Source organism: Nerophis ophidion, linkage group LG01, assembly GCF_033978795.1.
Source record: "Nerophis ophidion isolate RoL-2023_Sa linkage group LG01, RoL_Noph_v1.0, whole genome shotgun sequence".
Lineage (NCBI taxonomy): Eukaryota > Metazoa > Chordata > Actinopteri > Syngnathiformes > Syngnathidae > Nerophis > Nerophis ophidion.
Genome location: NC_084611.1, coordinates 70,538,598 through 70,558,962, shown reverse-complemented (window position 1 = coordinate 70,558,962; position 20,365 = coordinate 70,538,598). Strand labels below are relative to the sequence as shown.

Below are 20,365 nucleotides of genomic sequence, written 5' to 3'. Positions count from 1 at the left end.
ATTGCATACCCACATAGTACAAAGAGTACTTGACTTGTGTGCACCGTGGGGGAGAGGTTTTTAGGTGTATATGTATAGTTTATGTATATTTTCAAACCAACTTGAGGTGGCCAAAATAGCATTGTGATTCATGATGCTGGGTACTTGGCTGTTAAAAAAATGTATAGTTTAGCAACATTCAGCAGGCCAGATAAGGAAGCTTGGTGGGGCCGATGTGGTTCGCGGGTCGGGAGTTTGCCCACCCCTGCCATTGCACCACAAGTAGATCACTGACTGTTCATCCAAGTTAATGAAGTTTTATAATGGTGATAGTTTGACTCTGAAACTGATTTTTTATACTTCTATTATTTCATTTAGGAAAAATACAATTCCAAATCTATTTATTTATTTATAAATGTATATATTTATATCTATATTTTTTATTCTTCTATTATTTCATTTAGGAAAAATACAATTCCAAATATATTTATTTATTTATAAATGTATATAAATATATCTATCAACTGTACAGGAAATTTGAGAAATATCAAAAGTAAGCAAGCATAATATAGTAGCAGCGTAAATGATTTAGAACTGTTTTAAGAGATAAGTGTGTGCATTGTGCCTTTTAAAAGGCGATGCCTGTTGCCAAGTGCTATGTGACGTCAGCGAGGGAGTGCCGAATGAGCTGTTATCCCAGTATTGGCAATCCGTGGAGAGTGTTGCCGACGTCAGCTCCTGTATGTGTTCACTGCATATTATTAGCGCGAGTTAATGAAGCGACTGCATGTGCTTCTGTGGCTGTGTCTCCTTGTCCACAAACGAGTAATAGTATACAATGGTCAGCTCACAGCTACTCTTTAGGACCCCAATTTTTTTTATTTTTTTTTTACATTTGTGTCAAATGCTGGACTTTGCGTGCACTGCGAAATGAATTACAGTATTCTAAATAGGCTTCACGGTGGCAGAGGGGTTAGTGCGTCTGCCTCACAATACGAAGGTCCTGCAGTCCTGAGTTCAGTTCCAGGCTGAGGATCTTTCTGTGTGGAGTTTGCATGTTCTCCCCGTGAATGCGTGGGTTCCCTCCGGGTACTCCGGCTTCCTCCCACTTCCAAAGACATGCACCTGGGGATAGGTTGATTGGCAACACTAAATTGCCCCTAGTGTGTGTGAATGTGAGTGTGAATGTTGTCTGTCTGTGTTGGCCCTGTGATGAGGTGGCGACTTGTCCAGGGTGTACCCTGCCTTCCGCCCGATTGTAGCTGAGATAGGCGCCAGTGCCCCCCGCGACCCCGAGAGGGAATAAGCGGTAGAAAATGGATATTCCAAATAACGAAACATTAATCCTCTTTTACCGGCGAGGTTTGTCTCCCTTTGTAGGAAAAGGATCGGTATCACTACGAGTTTGAGGAACATGTACTCCACGTCACCAGTGCCATCTACACCCATGATCCGAGCAACACGCGTGTTTTTTCACAAACCATCCCATCCGTAGTTCTTTCAGAAACACGTTCACATTTGAAATACACCTCTTCAAATATCCCGAACATGAGACTCACAGGTAATTGGAGTTTGATGGCATCAACGGGAGCTTGAAAGGGCCATGCGAACTGGTGTTTCCATAAGGTCTTCAACACCACTTTGAGCAGGTACTGAAAAAGAGGGGGGGGGAGGGGAGAGATACATAAGAAGCAGTCCACTATATTTAGGAGGGGTGTGACGGTACGTTTATTTGTATTGAACGGTTTCGGTACGGGGGTTCTGGTTCGGTGCGGAGGAGTACCAAACGAGTTCCACACGAACATATGAAGTTGTATGCCAAAGCAGTGGTTCTCAACCTTTTTTCAGTGATGTACCCCCTTTGAACATTTTTTTAATTCAAGTACCCCCTAATCAGAGCAAAGCATTTTTGGTTGAAAAAAAGAGACAAAGAAGTAAAATAAAGCACTATGTCATCAGTTTCTGATTTATTAAATTTTATAGCAGTGCAAAATATTGGTCTTTTGTAGTGGTCTTTCTTGAACTATTTGGAAAAAAAGATATAAACATAACTAAAAACTTGTTGAAAAATAACCAAGTGATTAAATTATAAATAAAAATTTCTACACATAGAAGTAATCATCAACTTAAAGTGCCCTCTTTAGGGATTGTAATAAGAGATCCATCTGGATTCATCAACTTAATTTCTTCACAAAAAAATAAATCTTTAACATCAATATTTATGGAACATGTCCACAAAAAAAATCTAGCTGTCAACACTGAATATTGCATTGTTTCATTTCTTTTCACGGTATATGAACTTACATTCATATTTTGTTGAAGTATAATATAAAGGATTTTTGAATTGTTGCTATTTTTAGAATACTTTTTAAAAATCTCACATACCCCTTGGCATACCTTCAAGTACCCCCAGGGGTACGCGTACCCCTATTTGAGAACCACTGTGCTAAAGTCATAACAAGCTCCGCTCCGTTCTGCCTCCGTCTCTGTCTGTACACAGCACCCTGCATTTTCCCTCCCACACAACCATCTGATTGGTTACAACCGTAGCGGTAACAAGCCAATCAGCAGTGCGTATTCAGAGCGCATGTCGTCAGCGCTTCAGTGTCGAGCAGATAGGTCTTTAGCAGGGGAGCAACGGACTCTACCCAAATTATACTAAACACTTCCAAGTCAACTACTTTCTAAACATCACTATGAGCCCGTTTACCTTCTCGAAACAAACTGCAGCTCAGCTCACTCGCAGTCCTGGTTTGAGGTGAAGGCTAGGTAGCTTTTAGCATAACGTTAGCTTATTTTGCGGTGTGTGTGTGTGTGTGTGTGTGTGTGTGTGTGTGTGTGCGTGCGTGCGTGCGTGCGTGCGTGTGTGCGTGCGTGCGTGCGTGCGTGCGTTACGGACAGTGTTGATTGAGGTGTGTTGAAGCAGCAAAAAAGAACATTATATTAAATGAAGAGTTTCTGTCTCTGATAGTGTATATAATAATGTAAGTGTATCATAAATCCCACATGAAGTCCATGCTGTTCAGGGATGAATAGTCTCTCCTATTGCTATTGTACTATTTTTTCAGCTATAGTTACATTAATCATTAGTAATGTAGCAGCCTGGTTTTGAATGGCAGGGTCCCTGCTATCACATGTTGATACAAATATAACATATACATAATAAAAATCAACTACAGGCTTCCCCAATGCTGTAATAAATTAAGCATGATGAGTTGACTTAAAACTGTTTAATGTTGCACTTTGTATATGTAGAAGAAAAGTTGTCATTTTATTTCATCCAACACCTTGAGGCAGTTTAATGTGGATTAATGTGGGCAGAATTGTTATAGCGTTCCCAATGTTAAAAGGATCGAGCCATTTTTTTTTTACAAATTTGGTAAATAAATAATCAAAAAATTTATATTTTGTTGTTTTCTTGCTGTACCGAAAATGAACCGAACCGTGACCTTTAAACTGAGGTACGTACCGAACCAAAATTTTTGTGTACCGTTACACCCTTAATGTTTAGATCTCAAAATTTCCACAAGGGTAGCGTGGCTCAGATAGTAGGGCATCGTCCAGAAACTTGATAGGTGCAACATGTTGAAAACAGTAACTATGCTATAAAATCTGGCTCATTTACCAATTTTTGTACAGCAGATTGTTCATTATGTGCAATGTCCTGAATTAATACAATCTAGTAACAATAAAAATAATACCTGGAGCTGGTTGGTCTGTCGCTTGGGTCTAGAGGAATCTGATATTTCAGGGGGTAAAGCGTTCAAGGGGAGAGGCTGCTGGGTGAAAGGAGGGTTGTGGCTGCTGCCTGGCTCCAGTCCGTCCCCCATCACCGTGGTGGTAAGCAGCGGCCGAGCAGTCAGTGGAGGCAGATTGGACCTGGTGGGGGCAGGTGGGACCGGGGTTATCCCCCTCAGGCCATTCCACTCCTCACTTGACGCTCTAGTCATCAGAAGAAAGTGTTGAGGGTTATTAGGGTGCTGTATGTCATCGACGCACGATTACACATTTATCAACAACAAAATATATCACCACCACAGAGCTATTCAACTACAGGATTTTTGCCCGATCTAATTGACCGTGGTGCATTGCCGCAGCAAAATAAAAGTCACCACACCTTAAATTGAAAATATGAGTATCTTTTTTTTTTTTTACAATAATTTATATTTAGGTATAATATTGTTTTAATAGCTTCATTGTATATAGTATATTATTTTATGTACGGTACTATTAACCATTATATATTTGAAAAACATCTCGAATCTAATAACATTTCCTATGTGCTTTATTTTGGGAAAAAAAAGAAAGAAAAGTACATCTGAATCGCCTGTCAGAGTTGGCACTCGGCAAAAGTAAGGAGAGAAACTTTAAGAAAAAGTTATTTCAAGTTAATTAAAGCATTTCTTGTTCAAGCCTGTGTAAACTACCCTAATTTAGATATTACTTCCGACAACACAGTCTAACTTTACGCGGTGTGCATCTCTGAACCTCAGTTTGAACATCCCTATGTGGGAGAACCCCTATGCTTGTGTGGGTATTCTCCGGGTACTCCAGCTTTGTCCCACATTTCAAAAATATTCATGTTAGGTTCACTGGAGGCAGTAAACTGTTCATAGGTATAAATGTGAGGGTGAATTATTGCCTATATATGCCCTGCTAATTTTTGTTAGCCTGTCAATGAGCTGGTCCAGCTACCAACATTAGTTAGAGCCAATCTTCATCCTAAATGATTGTATTGCTTTTTTCAGTATATTCTAAACTGTATAATAATTATTCAATTAATGTGATTCCTACATGTATGTGCATTTCATGTGTATACAGGGTTTCTCCTTAATGTAATTGAATGTTGTGCGCCACCACAGCATTTTAATTACTGCCACACCTTGAAAATAAGGTTGCTTTTTTCCCACTTTTACAGAAACAATGTATTGTAAACCCCATAAGAAATCACACAAAGTCTGACGCAATTTTTATCTTTTATCATCAATCTAATGATAACAATCGACACAAATCCAACAAATTAACCTCCCGTGCAAACACTTATCTACGTGGGTCCGGATGTACACAAAATGCACGGCATCGTCTGGAGCGTTGGCAGTATGTCTGTAATATTGATGTAATTATAATATATCCCAGATGTACCCGCTAACAGCCATTTACAAAAAGTGCCAATATTAAGAGGACAGTGGCTGCTTTTAAGGAGAAAAAGTCCTACTGTAGCAACAGCGCGATGCAAGTGTGACGTCATGCTCGCTGCAGCTCGACTCTTTCTTTGAGAAATCGAGGGACAGAAGTAAATAGTCTCTATACACGAGTACATTTTATAATAACACCAGAAAATGATGATAGATTTGGTGCCAGTTTTTTTTCATAAAAAAATTCATTAAAAGTCTCTAGACACTTGAAAAAATCTCAAAGTACATTGCATAAGCAGTACATACAGTTTTGATTTTCCTGAAGGAACTCTGCTGAAGGAATCAATAAAGTACTATCTATCTATAAGCAGCAACAATTGAAAATATGGCAAAACAATAAAAATATATGTTGATACTAATTAATATTAACAGACTTGTTTTTAAATGTATGTTGTTGTTTTTTTTTAGCCTTTTTAAAAAAACAAATGTAATTGTAAATTATGTAAATTACTCTCTGACATCATGGTGACAAAGCCCATAAACACGCCCCCATGTGAGTGTGGATTGTTGTTGTTGTCTGTCTATTCGTGTTGGCCTTGTTAGTGTGAATGAATGATAATATACAGTATATGTGCCCTGCGATTGGCCATGCTAATTTGAGTTAGCTTGTCAATAAGTTAGTCCATGGTACGCTAGCATTAAGCTAGCGGCATGAGAGCTCAACCTTCATCCTGCATAATTGTATTGTTTCATTCAGTTTATTCCAAATGATAATCTAACGTGATTCCTACATATATATTTAATGTACTTTATTTAGTGTGGTTGTTTTACAGTGACTTCATTGTAAAGAATATCAACCATTTCACTCAAAGGACTGTTTACATATTTAGAAAATTATATTGCAACATTTAGGCAGGGCAGAATAAAGTGTAGCCTGAGTTACATTTTACAATAAGCCACGATTGAAACTGCATTGAAAATGGATGGATGGATGAACCAAGAGAACACAATCTCCCAAGTCGAATTCCTTGTGTTAAATCTACAGAATTATACATAGAATAAATAGAAAAAAATGTTAATATTAATATTAAGTGTAATATTAGTAACTAACAACACTAATATTTGTTTTTATGTATACATAAAACATTTGTTTAGCTTTTTAAAGAAAATATATTCAATCATTGCAAACTAAAAATATAATGTCATATATATGATGTCATATTGAACACGCCATAGCGACGCCTCCACTGCCACGTATAGCAGCAATCTTGGGGGAATCCTAGGATCTATGAAGATAATATCAATTAAATATTTAACTTATGACCTACTATTGGCTCTGATTTCAATCCGTTGGTTTTTGCCCTCAAACCCTTTTGTATGCAGAGACTCATTCCTGTGGTTTGCACTGTGGGGAGACATTAGCCGCTAGCTAGAAAGCTACATTGCGTTGAGAACGCATTCGTTCACTTGTCGCTGTCAAAAATGGGGACACATCTAGAATGTGTAAACATGCTTTGTCACAATATAACAATAGTAATAAAATCTCCATTGTAATGTAAAATAACAATGCAAGAATCTGCCAAATTCGTGCTGCAACTAAAGATTATTTTGATTATCGACTAGTCATTGTCGAGCTAAAAGATAAATCGGATTACAAAGCGTACATTCAGTGCCATCAACTTTTAAATTCAGCTGGGGATATTTTTAAACATGTGTTTACTAATAGCAAAAGATGAATTGACTAAATCATTTGTTATACTGTAACTACTGCTCATTAGACTGTTAAAAAAAATTCATAAATATTAAACTTTTGTCCATTTAAAAGTAAGGACAAGAAAAGTGCAAAATAAAACAAATATATATTTTTTAAATGAATGAACTTTAAGATATTTATTAAAGTTAAATGTTTGCTTACAGAAAGGAGAGTCTATTTTATTTAATTGTTTATTTATCAGAAGTATCTTTATTGGCCGAGTATATAACACACAGTTAATTTGGTACGGTGCTCTTTTTGGTATTTAGGATAACAAAGTTATTTACCTTCCTATTACAGTACAATGATAAACAAATTTATAGTAATGAAAAATAAAAGTTTATATCCTTTTAAATAGTTGCTTGCATTATTGTATATTATGATTACATTACATTACATTATAACACTATAATTTTGTCAGTTATTTCTGGAGATGTCTGATTATATCGGACAGCCGATATCGGCCGATAAATGCTTTAAAATGTAATATCTGAAATTATTGGTATTGGTTTCAAAATTAAGATTCATGAGTTTTTTAAACACCGCGGTACACGGACGTAGGGAGTACAGGCACTACCTTTGCGTGCCGGCCCAATCACATAATATCTACGGCTTTTCACACACAAAAGTGAATCCAAGGTGTACTTGGTTAACGGCCATACAGGTCACACTGAGGGTGGCTGTATAAACAACTTTAACACTATTACAAATATGCGCCACACTGTGAACCCACACCAAACAAGAATGACAAACACATTTCGGGAGAACATCCGCACCCTAACACAACATAAACACAACAGAACAAATACCCAGAACCCCTTGCAGCACCTACTCTTCTGGGTAGCTACAATAATACCAAGGTACGGACAATAGCGTGGATTACCTGTACTGTTGCACCTCTGGTAAACACAATCATTAAAATAAACAAAATGACAGCTGCCAGCATATATTACCTTGATCAAACATGGGGGAAATGTCTGTCACAAGATACTGCAGTAAAAAATAGTGGGTCTGCAACGGTGATCGGAATAATCCTGCAAGGGAAAATCGTGATAATAATCTAGATTGAATAATATGAAAAAATTAACTGTGATCATTCTGATTGACAGTCTAAAAGAAACATGTCTTCCCTTCACTCATTATGTTCGCAGTTTTTTGCATTTCTATGTATAAAATACAAGAATCGCAAATCGAATCGCAACCTTGGAGAGAAAAATCGCGATTTGTTTTTTTCTCAAAATCGTGCAAGCCTTTAACTGATTTTGTTTTACTCAAACAATTGTTGTCACTTGAAAACAGCCACTAACTACAAATCTAAAGCCGGCAAGACCAATCCTTACATACAACACATCTCATATGCTTGTGTTGTTGTGAACGACATCATTGATGTAAGATCAACGTACAAACAAGACAGCAGTCGCAACTTAAGAGGCTCTCTGTCTCCTTCTCTCTTTTTCAACAGCCATGTCAAAGTCATCTCCGAACTCGTCAAGCTCACAACAGAAGCACATTTTGGCTCTTTACAATAACAGCTCTGACCGCATCAATCGATCTTGTGTGTGCAAACAAAAGAAATTGTTTCAAAAAAGTACTTTACATAAGTGTAATTTACTTGCAACACTTAATGATACATTAACAAATTATGTTTTGACTTAATATACTGCTCAAAACTGTCCTAAGATGTATAGCATTACTGAACGTAAATCGTTTTGCAAATAATTGAAAAACATTTTATAAATTTGTATTTATGACACAAAAAGTGCCCACTCAATTGTGGTTAAAAAAATTAAAAAAAAACAGTGTAAAAGGTAAAACACGGAATTTAAAAAATGTAAACAGCAAAACTGAATTGTATTGTTTTTTTTCATATTGCTGTTATTTTAATTTGTTGTTGTTACTATTATTATTATTATATTTCGTATGAGAGACTGTCTCCCAGCTGGCCTGGGAACGCTACGGGTTCCACCAGGATGAGCTAGACAAAGTGGATGGGGAGAGAAGTCTGCTGCCCCCGCAAACCGACCTCAGATAAGCGAAATATGATAAATGGCTGCAATATTATTATTATTATTTTACTTGTTTGTTTGTTACTAATTTATATTTGTTATTCTTTTAAATCATATTTTAAGTTGAGTTGTGGTGGTACAATAAAAACTCATGTTTTCAAATTAATGAATAATTGTGTTATTAATCGGGCTTCACGGTGGCACAGGGGTTAGTGCCTCTGCCACACAATACACAGGTCCTGAATAGTTGTGGGTTCAATCCCGGGCTCGGGATCTTTCTGTGTGGAGTTTGCATGTCCTCCCCATGAATGCGTGGGTTCCCTCCGGGTACTCCGGCTTCCTCCCACCTCTAAAGACATGCACCTGGGGATAGGTTGATTGGTACCACTAAATTGGCCCTAGTATGTGAATGTGAGTGTGAATGTTGTCTGGTTATCTGTGTTGGCCCTGCGATGAGGTGGCGACTTGTCCAGGGTGTACCCCGCCTTCCGCCCGACTGTAGCTGAGATAGGCACCAGCGCCCCCCGCTACCCCAAAGGGAACAAGCGGTAGAAATGGATGGATGGATGTGTTATTAATCGTGATTTCAATATCAATTAAAACACTGGTGAATAATATTTTTGCCACAATAGTCCAGCTAACACCATAAATAAAGACATGTTTTTTTTTACTGTTAATACATGATATCGGTATTGGCATCAGCCAATCTCGGATGATCGTTGTCTGAATCAACAACATAAAACACAGATTGGAACATCCCTAATTGGGTCCCCTTTAATTCAGTTGGGTTTTCCCCTTAAAGTCTTTCTGTATCCAGAGACTTATTCTTTTTTTACTTTTTCTTTTTTAAAATAATAATTAAAAACAAATCAATTAAATCCCTTTAACATTGTTTACAATATGTAATCACACTGGGTATCGATAGTCTTGACATCTAAATCCATCACCACTACTTTACATAGAAGATTTAGCAGTTAGCCTTTGTGTCGTCCTGCAGTTTATGTACCTTGACAGCTTGCTCAACCATTCCTTTTCCTCTACTCCTCCAGTGATAATGTTTGTGGAAGAAACATAGTTTATTTTCCGCCATGGTGGCCAGGATTAGTATCTTGGAAGCATTAAACTATCTTAAACAAGTCTTCTGACGAGACAAGCACACTTCTGAAATTCATGCAACTCTTATATGTGTACCAATAAATTTGGAAATGTCTCACTGAGTGTTCATCTCTTTTGAAGGAATGTTTCAGTACATTTTATAGCCATGTATACAGTGGAATACAGCTGCAGTGAAGATCGCTGACAAGAGCTGGGCGATATGGCCTTTTATTAATATCTCAATATTTTTAGGCCATGTCACGATACACCATATATATCTCGATATTTTGCCTTAGCCTTGAATTAACACGACTCATATAATCACCGGTAAATTGAGAGCTTTGCCTTCCGGCTCAGCAACTTCTAGGATCCAGATGAGGTGGTTCTGGCATCTGATCAGGAAGCCACCCGAACGCCTCCCTGGGGAGGCGTTCGGGTGGCACGTCCGACCGGTAGGAGGCCATGGGAAAGACCCAGGACACGTTGGGAAGGCTATGTCTCCCGGCTGGCCTGGGGACGCCTCGGGATCCCCCGGGAAGAGCTGGACGAAGTGGCTGGGGAGAGGGAAGTCTGGGCTTCCCTGCTTAGGCTGCTGCCCCCGCGACCCGACCTCGGATCAGCGGAAGTAGATGGATGGATGGATGGATGGCATATAATCACACCAGTATGATGATTCTATGTGTCTACATTAAAACATTTTTCTTCATATTGCATTAATATATGCTAATTTTAAACTTTCATGCAAAGGGGGAAATCACAACTAACGGTAAGTAAATTTACCAAAACTGTATTTATTAAACAGTTATTAAGCATTGGCACAAATATTCATGTAATTTCAAAACAGAAAGTGCAAGACTGTCAGAGAAATTTTAAAACAAGCTATTAGTGCACTTTTTGTGCACGATGTCACTAAGATGACATATCAAAACAACACTAAATCAAAGTGCACTTTTTGTACAGAATGCCACTACACTATTTTAAAACAAATAAAGTGCACTTTTGTGCATGATGTCACACAAGATATTTCAAAAACTGTAAAATAAAAATTAGCTGCATAATAACAAATCAAACTGTGTATGTCCTTTGCTATGTGGTAGGTTACTGCGATCGTTATCTCCTGTTGTTGACTATTTTCGTCATACGGTGTTAATCTGGAAATGGAAGACGCCAGGCTCAATTGGGTCAGTGCTGATTGCTTCGGCATTTTGTTGGGTGTGGCACCGGCCGCAGATGTTGACATGCGGAGTTTCAAGCACTCCTTATTGTTTAGCAGGGGACTTTTCAAATGATGCTACAAAATAGTAGTGCTGCTACTTTTTGTAGCAACGCTTTTGCCGCATACTTTACATATTACGATTGTCTGTTCAACATTTTCCGCTTGAAGCCAAACCATCACCACTTGATGGACCCCATGCAATTTTTCTTGGGGAATTAATTCTTCTTCTTTCATTTGTTAACAGATTTGCATCTTTCTTTCTCTCGTATTACCACTAGCACTGCTCCGCAAGCACCACCTGCCACAGCTAACTTTACCTATGCTGCTATCTCTCTGCTCGGGGAGGGCGTATGACGTTGCTCGCGCGACAGTATGTGACGTGTGTAACAAAGTGTGCTTGTTTTATTTCTCTGTGGGGAGAAACAAGAAAGAGTAAGAAAAGCCTGTAGTGCAGGGGTCTCAAACTCAATTTACCTGGGGGTCACTGGATGCAGAAACTGGGTGAGGCTGGGCCGCAAGAAAAGATTTCTTAAAAAAATCTAACATGCACTTTTTAATGAATAACCTTCTATGAATGGCTTTCCCGCCCTAGCAACATACTTGCCAACCTCCACGATTCTTCCGGGAGACTCCTGAATTTCAGTGCGTACTTGTTCAACAGCAATACACGTCACACCAAGGGTGGCCGTAAAAAAACTTTTAACACTGTTACAAATATGCTCCACACTTTGAACCCACACCAAACAAGAATGACAAACCCTTTTTGGGAGAATTTCCGCACCCTGACACAACTTAAACATAAGAGAACAAATACCCACAACACCTTGCAGGGCTACAATATACAACACCTCAAGGTGTGGGGGGTTGGTGGCAGCAGGGGTGTGTATATTGTAGCCCGGAGGAGTTAGGTCTTCAAGGGATTCTGGATAATTGTTCTGGTGTGTTTATGTTGTGTTACGATGTGGATGTTCTCCCGATATGTGTTTGTCATTCTTGTTTGGTGTGGGTTCACAGTCTGGCAGATATTTGTAACAGTGTTAAAAGTTTTTTTTTACGGCCACCCTTAGTGTGACGTGTGTAGCTGTTGATCAAATATATCTTGCGATAACACACGTGCGTCTCACATGGCCAGATGCAACATACAACTTTGCTTGCATGCTGTCAATTCAGGATGTAGGGGGCGCTAAAGGCAGTGCCATTAGGGCACTCCCTGAATATCGTTGATCTGGTAAACATTGACAGGGGCTTAGAGAGAATTGGTGCCCTGAAATTCAGGGGTCTCCCGGGAAAATTGGGGACGTTGGCAAGTATGACGCTGTCAAGCGCCATTCATATTAAACTTGCGGGCCGCACCAACATTAAATTATAATATCAAAGCGCGGGCCGCATAATAACGTCTCGCGGGCCGCAATTGGCCCGCGGGCCGCATGTTTGAAACCCCTGCTGTAGTGTAATGCTTGCAGCTAAAAGCAACTGCATGAGAACGTATACTTGAATACTCAAGAAATAGTAATTTTCTACATCGCACAGAGACAAACGCGTGATATATCGAGTATATTTGATATATCGCTCAGACCTATCGCTGACCAATTAAAAATTGCAAATATCTTCCCTGATCCAATCGCACGATTAATATCGGGACAGCTCTAGAAAATACAACAAACAAAATAGACATCAGCATGGCAAATGTAATGCCTATGCCTTATAGTAAGGCCTCAAACATACCTTTTGGGTTGACAACTACCATTGCCTGAAGAAAGGTAATTCTCCTGCACAGCATTATTAGACAGAAACTTACAATAAAAGGACAATGGAAGCTGCTTATGTGGGGCAGTTGTACGTAAGACTATGGCATGTCTACCTTCCACCTTTACACAAACCAAGCATGAAACGTTGTGCACTTCAGTTACTTAACAACAAACCAGGAAATAGGGCTTTTTCAATATGGATGATTTTTGGCTGCACAAAGGAATTTTTAAAATGAAGAAAAAGTTCCTGGAAACTTACATGTTTGTTGCCGTTTCTGCTGTTACTTAAATCTCTTGTGCGGTCATGTCGAATTTGAGGCGGCAGCAACACGCTCACTGGGGAGGTGAAAACCACAACAGTGAGTGGGAAGTCACCCTAACAGACAAAAAGGGTGAAAGGAAATGAGGACAAGTTAAACTATAACAAATAATACTAAATGTTACAAAGAAATGTGTTGTTTCTATTGAAGTTTAGTTCCCTTTATCAGCTTGGTTTAAGATGGCCTGAACTCTTGAGTAGGGCCTTGTTCACACTGCAGGTCAATTCAAATTTTTTTGCCCATATGCGACCTGTATCCGTGTGAAAAGTGAAATTCTGAATGTTTAATATCCGACTCAGGCCTCTTTTGTATCTGGATATAAATCAGATAAATATGCAATGCATCCTTAATGTGAATGCTCCCACGCTCAAAATCACTTTTTTTTGTAATGTGAACAGTCACTTCACATTACAAAAAAAAGTGATCGGTAATGTGAACAGCCACTAAAAATATCTGATTTGAAAAAAAAAAAACATGAATTACCCTGCAGTGTGAACGTAACCTAGTTCTAGTACCAGTATATGTATCTAACAATCAAGACACTATGTCAACCCAAAGTAGTTTAACAGGTACATATACTTTCAGGAACAGCCTACATATCAGCGGAGAACACGTATTCACTCCAACTCAAGGTAGAAGTATAACAGTTAAGTCAATAAAACTTGACTACTTTTCTCTTTGTCCCTTCGTTAATACTCATAACTTAAACTGTTTTGTATAATTATTTTTAGTATACTTCCAAGAACAAGTACAGCAATCTAACGCAACATTTATTTATGTAACGGTATTGTAGATACAGCGTTATTGCCTCTCTATATCTTCACTAAAATGCCGTGACGGTGTCAAACAAAAACTTGGTGAGTGTAGTTTTTCTTGGTGCTTTTGCATTGGCTGGTCTGAAATAAACGTCTCCCAGAATCCTCTGCGCAGGATTGCCAGTCCGGCACCCGCGTATATTGCCACAACTAGCTGTATTAGCAACACTGTAACCTGTACTAATATTCCTTTTGTAAATAAGTAAGTCCAAAGAGTTAGTTTTTTTATGTCACGCGTACATTTTAGACTAGACCACGACGCGGGCACCGTAATACAAACAGACAGACAAACAAACCCTGGCAAAAACATATCCTCTTTGGCGGAGGCAGTAATAAAGCACGCCACGTTAGTCTTGAGCATTCCAAGCTAAAACAGACTCGGTCACAGCGCACCTGGGCAATGGAAAATAAATTTGGAGCCAGCGAGGCTTAACAATAATTTGTGAGGCATTTACATTAAAAAAGTTAAATTGTGAGGAAAGTTTTCTGAGAAACTGCATTTTCCAAACTGATATCAAAGCCACGAGCAGCCCCCGCGACCCTGAAAGGGACAATCGGAAGAAAATGAATGGATGGATATCAAAGCATACGCTACTTCTCAGAAAAAAAAAGTTGAAAGAAGCTATGCTGAACAGTATTGGATTACACTTATTACATACAATGTTTACGTCGTCAGTTTAAATAAAGTAAAATGTAAGTATTTTTTAATATTTGCTTGTAACATCGGCCGTTTTTGTACTATTCTTTGCACTTAAACATTACTTTTTGTCGTTGTTGGGGACGGCGTGGTGCGGATGGGAGAGTGACCGTGCCAGTGACTTGAAGGTTCCTGGTTCGATCCCCAGCTTCTACCAACCTAGTCATGCCCGTTATGTCCTTGAGCAAGACACTTCACACTTGCTCCTAAAAGGTCGAGGTGAGTGCCTTGCATGGCAGCTCCCGCCATCAGCGAGTGGACGTGTGTGTGAATGGGTGAATGTGGAAATAGTGTCAAAGCGCTTTGAGTGCCTCGAAGGTAGAAAAGCGCTGTACAAGTATAACCCATTTACCATATGGTTAGAACATTTTAGCATTATGTTTGTGTTCAATTACAGTGTGTTCATCCAAACATTCCTGCACTGATGGCGGGAGCTGCCATGCAAGGCCCTAACCACGACCCATTAGGAGCAAGGGTGAAGTGTCTTGCTCAAGGACACAACGAACGTGACTAAGTTGCTAGAAGCTGGGGATCAAACCAGGAACCCTCAGGTTGCTGCCACGGCCACTCTCCCAAACATGCCAAGCCGTCCGCATTTGGAACATTGGTAACACTTCAGTATGAGGAACATATTCTAAGTAACAAAGACTTAATTTAGAGTTAATTGGGACACTCCAAAGACATGCACCTGGGGATAGGTTGATTGGCAACACTAAATTGGCCCTCGTGTGTGATTGTGAGTGTGAATGTTGTCTGTCTATCTGTGTTGGCCCTGTGATGAGATGGCAACTTGTGGTGTACCCCGCCTTCCGCCCAAATGCTTTGATATAGGCTCCAGCACCCCCCGCAACCCAAAAGGGATAAGCGGTAGAAAATGGATGGATGGATTGGACACTAGGAGAACCTATATCAGAATCAGAATCAGAGTCGTTTTTATTGCCATTGTTTGAGAACGGGTTCACATACTAGGAAACTTTTCTTGGTGCAATCGTGCAAGATAAAACACATAACACAGAATAGGTAATAAAAAGAGCTTTAACTGACCTATCAGATCTATCCTATTAAGCAGACCTGGGCAAATTAAAGCCCGGGGGCCACATGCGGCCCTTTGAGCTTTTCAATCTGGCCCGCCGGACATTCTCAAATAATTTTTTGACATGTTTAAGATGGAAAGTGTAGCTGCCATTATGATGTACAGTGATGTTTTCTAATGACCGTAAGTCTTGAACTATACAAAGTATTTCAATGGTTGGAATCTGCGCTTTGGGATGATATACTAGTTACTATGGTAAAATAATTAGTTACTATAGTCATCGAATTAGTTACTATGGTAATCTATGTCACAGCAGCTCATACGAGGCACCAAGCAGTGTGGGCGGGAAGCATTTCCACAGATGTGGAAGGAGATTTTCACAACAAAGTTCTAAAGCTTAGTGATATATCAGATTGTAGGTAGGTTTATTTTGTACCATTCCCGTTCATATTTCACTGTTTGTTGCGTTTCACTTGATTGTAAAATATGTCGATCGAGAGGAGGTGTGACATTCATATTTTGTCAATTTTCAGTGTAAAATTCCATTAATATAATGTAAAACTCCATTACAATTTTTAAGGTTGGTCTGTCATAACATTTTTTGCATTCACTCAGAAATTATTGTGATGCTTTGTATTAGTGTTCCTAAAAATATATATTCCGGCCCCTGGACACATTTTTTTCTCTAAATGTGGACCCCCGAGTCAATATAATTGCCCAGGCCTGCTATAAAGGTTAGGGTTACTAATAAGCAATAATTCAGAGGTTATTGAGGAAAGACTCTTAGTTAATGGCTTACTGGTTGTATAATAAGGCCATGCAGAATAAGGCATTAATAAGTACTTAATGACTAATTAAGAGCCAATGTGTTACTGATTTGCATGTTAATAAGCAACTAATTAATGGTGAATATGTTCCCCACTCTAAAGTTTTACCAGAACATTTTCCAAAGTCTACAGTATGTTTAGTTTAGATTCAATTAGCACTGGGCGATATATAGAGTATACATTCACACGCAGTTGCTTTTAGCTGCAGGCATTACACTAAAGGCTCTTCCCACTCCTTCTTGTGTCTCCTTCTCACAGAGTGTAAGCGCACCTTCTTACATACGTCACATACTGTTACGTCATACGTCACATAAGTATACGCCCTCGCCCAGCATAGAGGTAGCAGCATGGGTAACGTTAGCTGTGATGCTAGCGAAGCCGTGCGAGTGGTAATACGAGATAAAGAAGGTGCGAATGAAGGAAAAATTAATTCCCAAGAAAAACAGCAGGGGGTCCATCGTCTGGCGGTAGTTCGGCTTCAACCGGGAAGATGTCGAATAGACAACTTTAATTTTTCAAGTGCGGGGCACAAGCGTTAAGTAGCATTAGTAGCATTACTGCTAATATGTAGCATCATTTGAAGAGTCACCTGCTAATATCTAACATATACAGTTTTGGTCAATTGACTTAGTTGTGATTTCCTTCTCTGCATGAAAGTTTAAAATAAGCATATATTAATGCATTATGAACAAGAATGTGTTAATGTAGACCATGGGTGCCCATTACGTCGATCGCGAGCTACCTGTCGATCGCGGAGGATGTGTTAGTCGATCGCCAGCCGGGCATTTAAAAAAATACACCTAAAAATAAGCGATCATCAATCTTCACGAAGACGTCACTTTCGTCACTTGATTGACATTCACGACACCTGATGGTCTTGTGAGATGACACTGCTGCGAGCTCATTATTAAGAAAAAGTGATGGACAGGAAGGCGAGAAACACTTTTTATTTCAACACATTCACGCCGTACCTGCTGTCAAAACTCTAAGACCGACTGCGCAGTTCTAATCTTCACAATAAAAATGCTGCTTCCTTTTTCCTGCGCTAACAAAATAAGAGTCTCAGAAAGCTGGCGTGCACAAGCTAGCTAGCTACGGAGATAATGGATTTCTTGTAAAGTGTATAAAAACGAGTATGGAAGCTGGACAAATAAGATGCCAAAAATCAACCACTCCTGTATACTCTTGTGGATGTACTACCAGTCTGTGGTTGCCAGTGTTCTGTTCTACATGGTAGTGTGCTGGTGGGGCAGTACATCTAAGAAGGACAGCTCCAGACTTGAGAAACTGATCAGGCGGGCAGGTTCTACAATGGGAATGAAAGTGGACTCACTGGTGACGGTGGCAGAGAAGAGGACTGTTGACAAACTAGTGAGCATCCTGGATGATGCCAGTCACCCTCTGCATAGCGTTATCAGTAGCCAGAGGAGCCTGTTCAGTGCTAGACTGCTTCATCCCAAGTTCAGGACTAATAGACTCAAAAACTCCTTTGTCCCACACGCCATTAGAATGTACAACTCCTCTCTGGGGTGGGCGGTACTAGGATGACAGGGGATGCAAAACAATAACAGTGCAATACGTTTTCATAACATGGTCACTACTGCCTACTTTGTCTTGTTATATTCGTATTTTACTGTTATATTTTTATTCCCATTGTTGCTTTTTATTTTGTATTCTTATTGTAATATTTCTCTATTGTGTTTCCATTTAAACCCCCATTATTTACTTTTTACTTTTATTTAAATTGATCTCAACTCTGTACACTGCTGCTGGAATTTTAATTTTCCTGAAGGAACTCTCCTGAAGGAATCAATAAAGTACTATCAATCTATCTATCTATCTTTCATGTGGTATTGGACAGAAAGGAAGACTTTTGTTCTCCATTTGAAAATGCCGACGTTACCCGCACTTCTGTCTGATTCCAATCGATGCAAGTCATATATATATTATATATTTCATATATAAAAACATATAAATGATATATATTAATGAGGTAGATCCCTTCGACTTGTTCAATTGAAAAGTAGCTCGCCTGCAGAAGTTTGGGCACCCCTTATGTAGACACATAGAATCCTCATACTGCTGTGATTATATGTATCAAGTGTTCATTCAAAGATAAGGCAAAATATCGAGATATATATCATATATCGCGATATGGCCTTAAAATATCGAGATATTTAAAAAAGGCCATATCGCCCAGCCCTAGATTCAATAAGCGATTTTTTGTGAGTATACATCCAGTACAATGATGTTGCTCCAAGAAACTAGAAAGTGGAACTGATAAAGAGTCAGTTTGTTGCTGAAAGCCCATTTTATTGGTCTGGACTCCGGAAACCAGATAGCTGTGGGCTGTAAATGACCCCCGGGTGGGACTTTGGACACCGGTGCTTTACTACAATATCATTACATAGATACACGTTCATTGAATAAATTACCTCATACAATAACCGTCTGTCCTAAAGTCATAGTGACAAGTGTTGATACTTTACTCGCAGACACCCTTTGCGACGTTATTCCAAAAAACATATCAAAGAGACTTAACCGAAAGCTAACGTACCCGTCGTGGCTAATAGCAGCTCTTGGGCTATACTTCACCTTCGTCTACAACAAAACAACCAAGGTGGGGAGTTAGAAATGGTTAGTATACCGTAACTGAGCCGTGTAAGCCAACAAGCAGCAAAAAAAAAAAAAATACATGCAATGTGATACAATTATGTCTTTGCTAACCTTCCATGACAGCACGTCGCCATGTTTCCTCAGCAAGTGTCAACTCCGGACGTAAAGCGCCTTTCAGAATACCAACCAAGACCAGGTTTGGTATTCAGGAAAGCGAGTACGCCGGGTTCCGCACGGCTCCCCCCCGCGCCGTCCATGCCCGGCTACGCAGTATGGAGTACGTAAGTTATGTCACGAATACGGCCTACGGTAGGGGAGAAGAGACGCTACAAACAAACAGCCGAGGAAGCTAGCTGCTTTTAGCGCGAGCGGCGGCTTAACATGCACGCTGACAAATGGCTCCGAGACAAGCTGAGCGTAATCTTAAAGCGGCAGAGAGACGATGAACAATGTGCGCCATAACGCCATGTTAGCTTTAATAAGAGACATTCACACTAGTGTGGCCGCACCGGTGCAAGGCCCGCGCAGACAGCTCACGCCGAGGCGCACTCTGACAGCGCGCGAAATAACCCCGACGATGAAGCCTTATAAAGCGTTTATTAAAGCACCCGCGGCCTTTACGGAGTCGCCCGACACGCCAGTGTCACCCATGCCGGCACGTAAATACTTATTTATACCTAACTGAGTCGGCTGTCAGCGCTCGCGGACCTTCCTCGCCCCAAATCCAGAACAAACAGTCCCGTTCCGACGTCGGTGACGTCAGACGCACGGGAGGCGGGAGCGACGCTGTCAGTGTCAGACGTAGCCACGCCCCTTCTCTCCTCTGGCCATATTATGCAATCATTTGCAATCATTTCAACGCCCAAAAAAATGTTATGTAAACATTGATTACCGTATTTCCTTGAATTTAAGCCGGGACACTAATTAATTTAAAACCTCGTCTCACTCCTGCGCTTACCAAAGGCATGCGGTAAAAGTAAGCATGCGCTAATTATATTAAAACCTCTTCTCACTCTGGCACTTACCAAAGGTATGCAGTAAAAATTTGAGTGTGATGTAAGCTTGGACCTTAAATCCAACTGAATAGCTCTTAATCTTCTTCCCTTTTTGCCAGGGGTCGGCAAC

At 39.8% G+C, this 20,365-nt stretch overlaps 1 protein-coding gene across 10 annotated transcripts in view; it reads right to left on the bottom strand.

The window, feature by feature from the left end:
* The window catches only part of LOC133558676 (bromodomain-containing protein 4-like), a 41,005-nt gene extending 21,006 nt beyond the window's left edge, over positions 1 to 19,999 (bottom strand). The window contains exons 1-4 of one of the 10 annotated variants that reach the window (XM_061909870.1): positions 19,918 to 19,999; positions 13,192 to 13,308; positions 3,681 to 3,921; positions 1,539 to 1,631 (exon numbers count right to left, since the gene is read on the bottom strand). In XM_061909870.1, coding sequence (XP_061765854.1) covers positions 1,539 to 1,631; positions 3,681 to 3,809 — 222 coding nt within the window. In that variant the 5' untranslated portion in view covers positions 3,810 to 3,921; positions 13,192 to 13,308; positions 19,918 to 19,999. Of the gene's footprint in view, positions 1 to 1,538; positions 1,632 to 3,680; positions 3,922 to 13,191; positions 13,309 to 19,351; positions 19,559 to 19,917 lie in introns of those variants that run through there. The other 9 variants (XM_061909888.1, XM_061909880.1, XM_061909875.1 and 6 more) reach the window with 9 other exon arrangements.
* Positions 20,000 to 20,365: the final 366 nt, after the last annotated feature.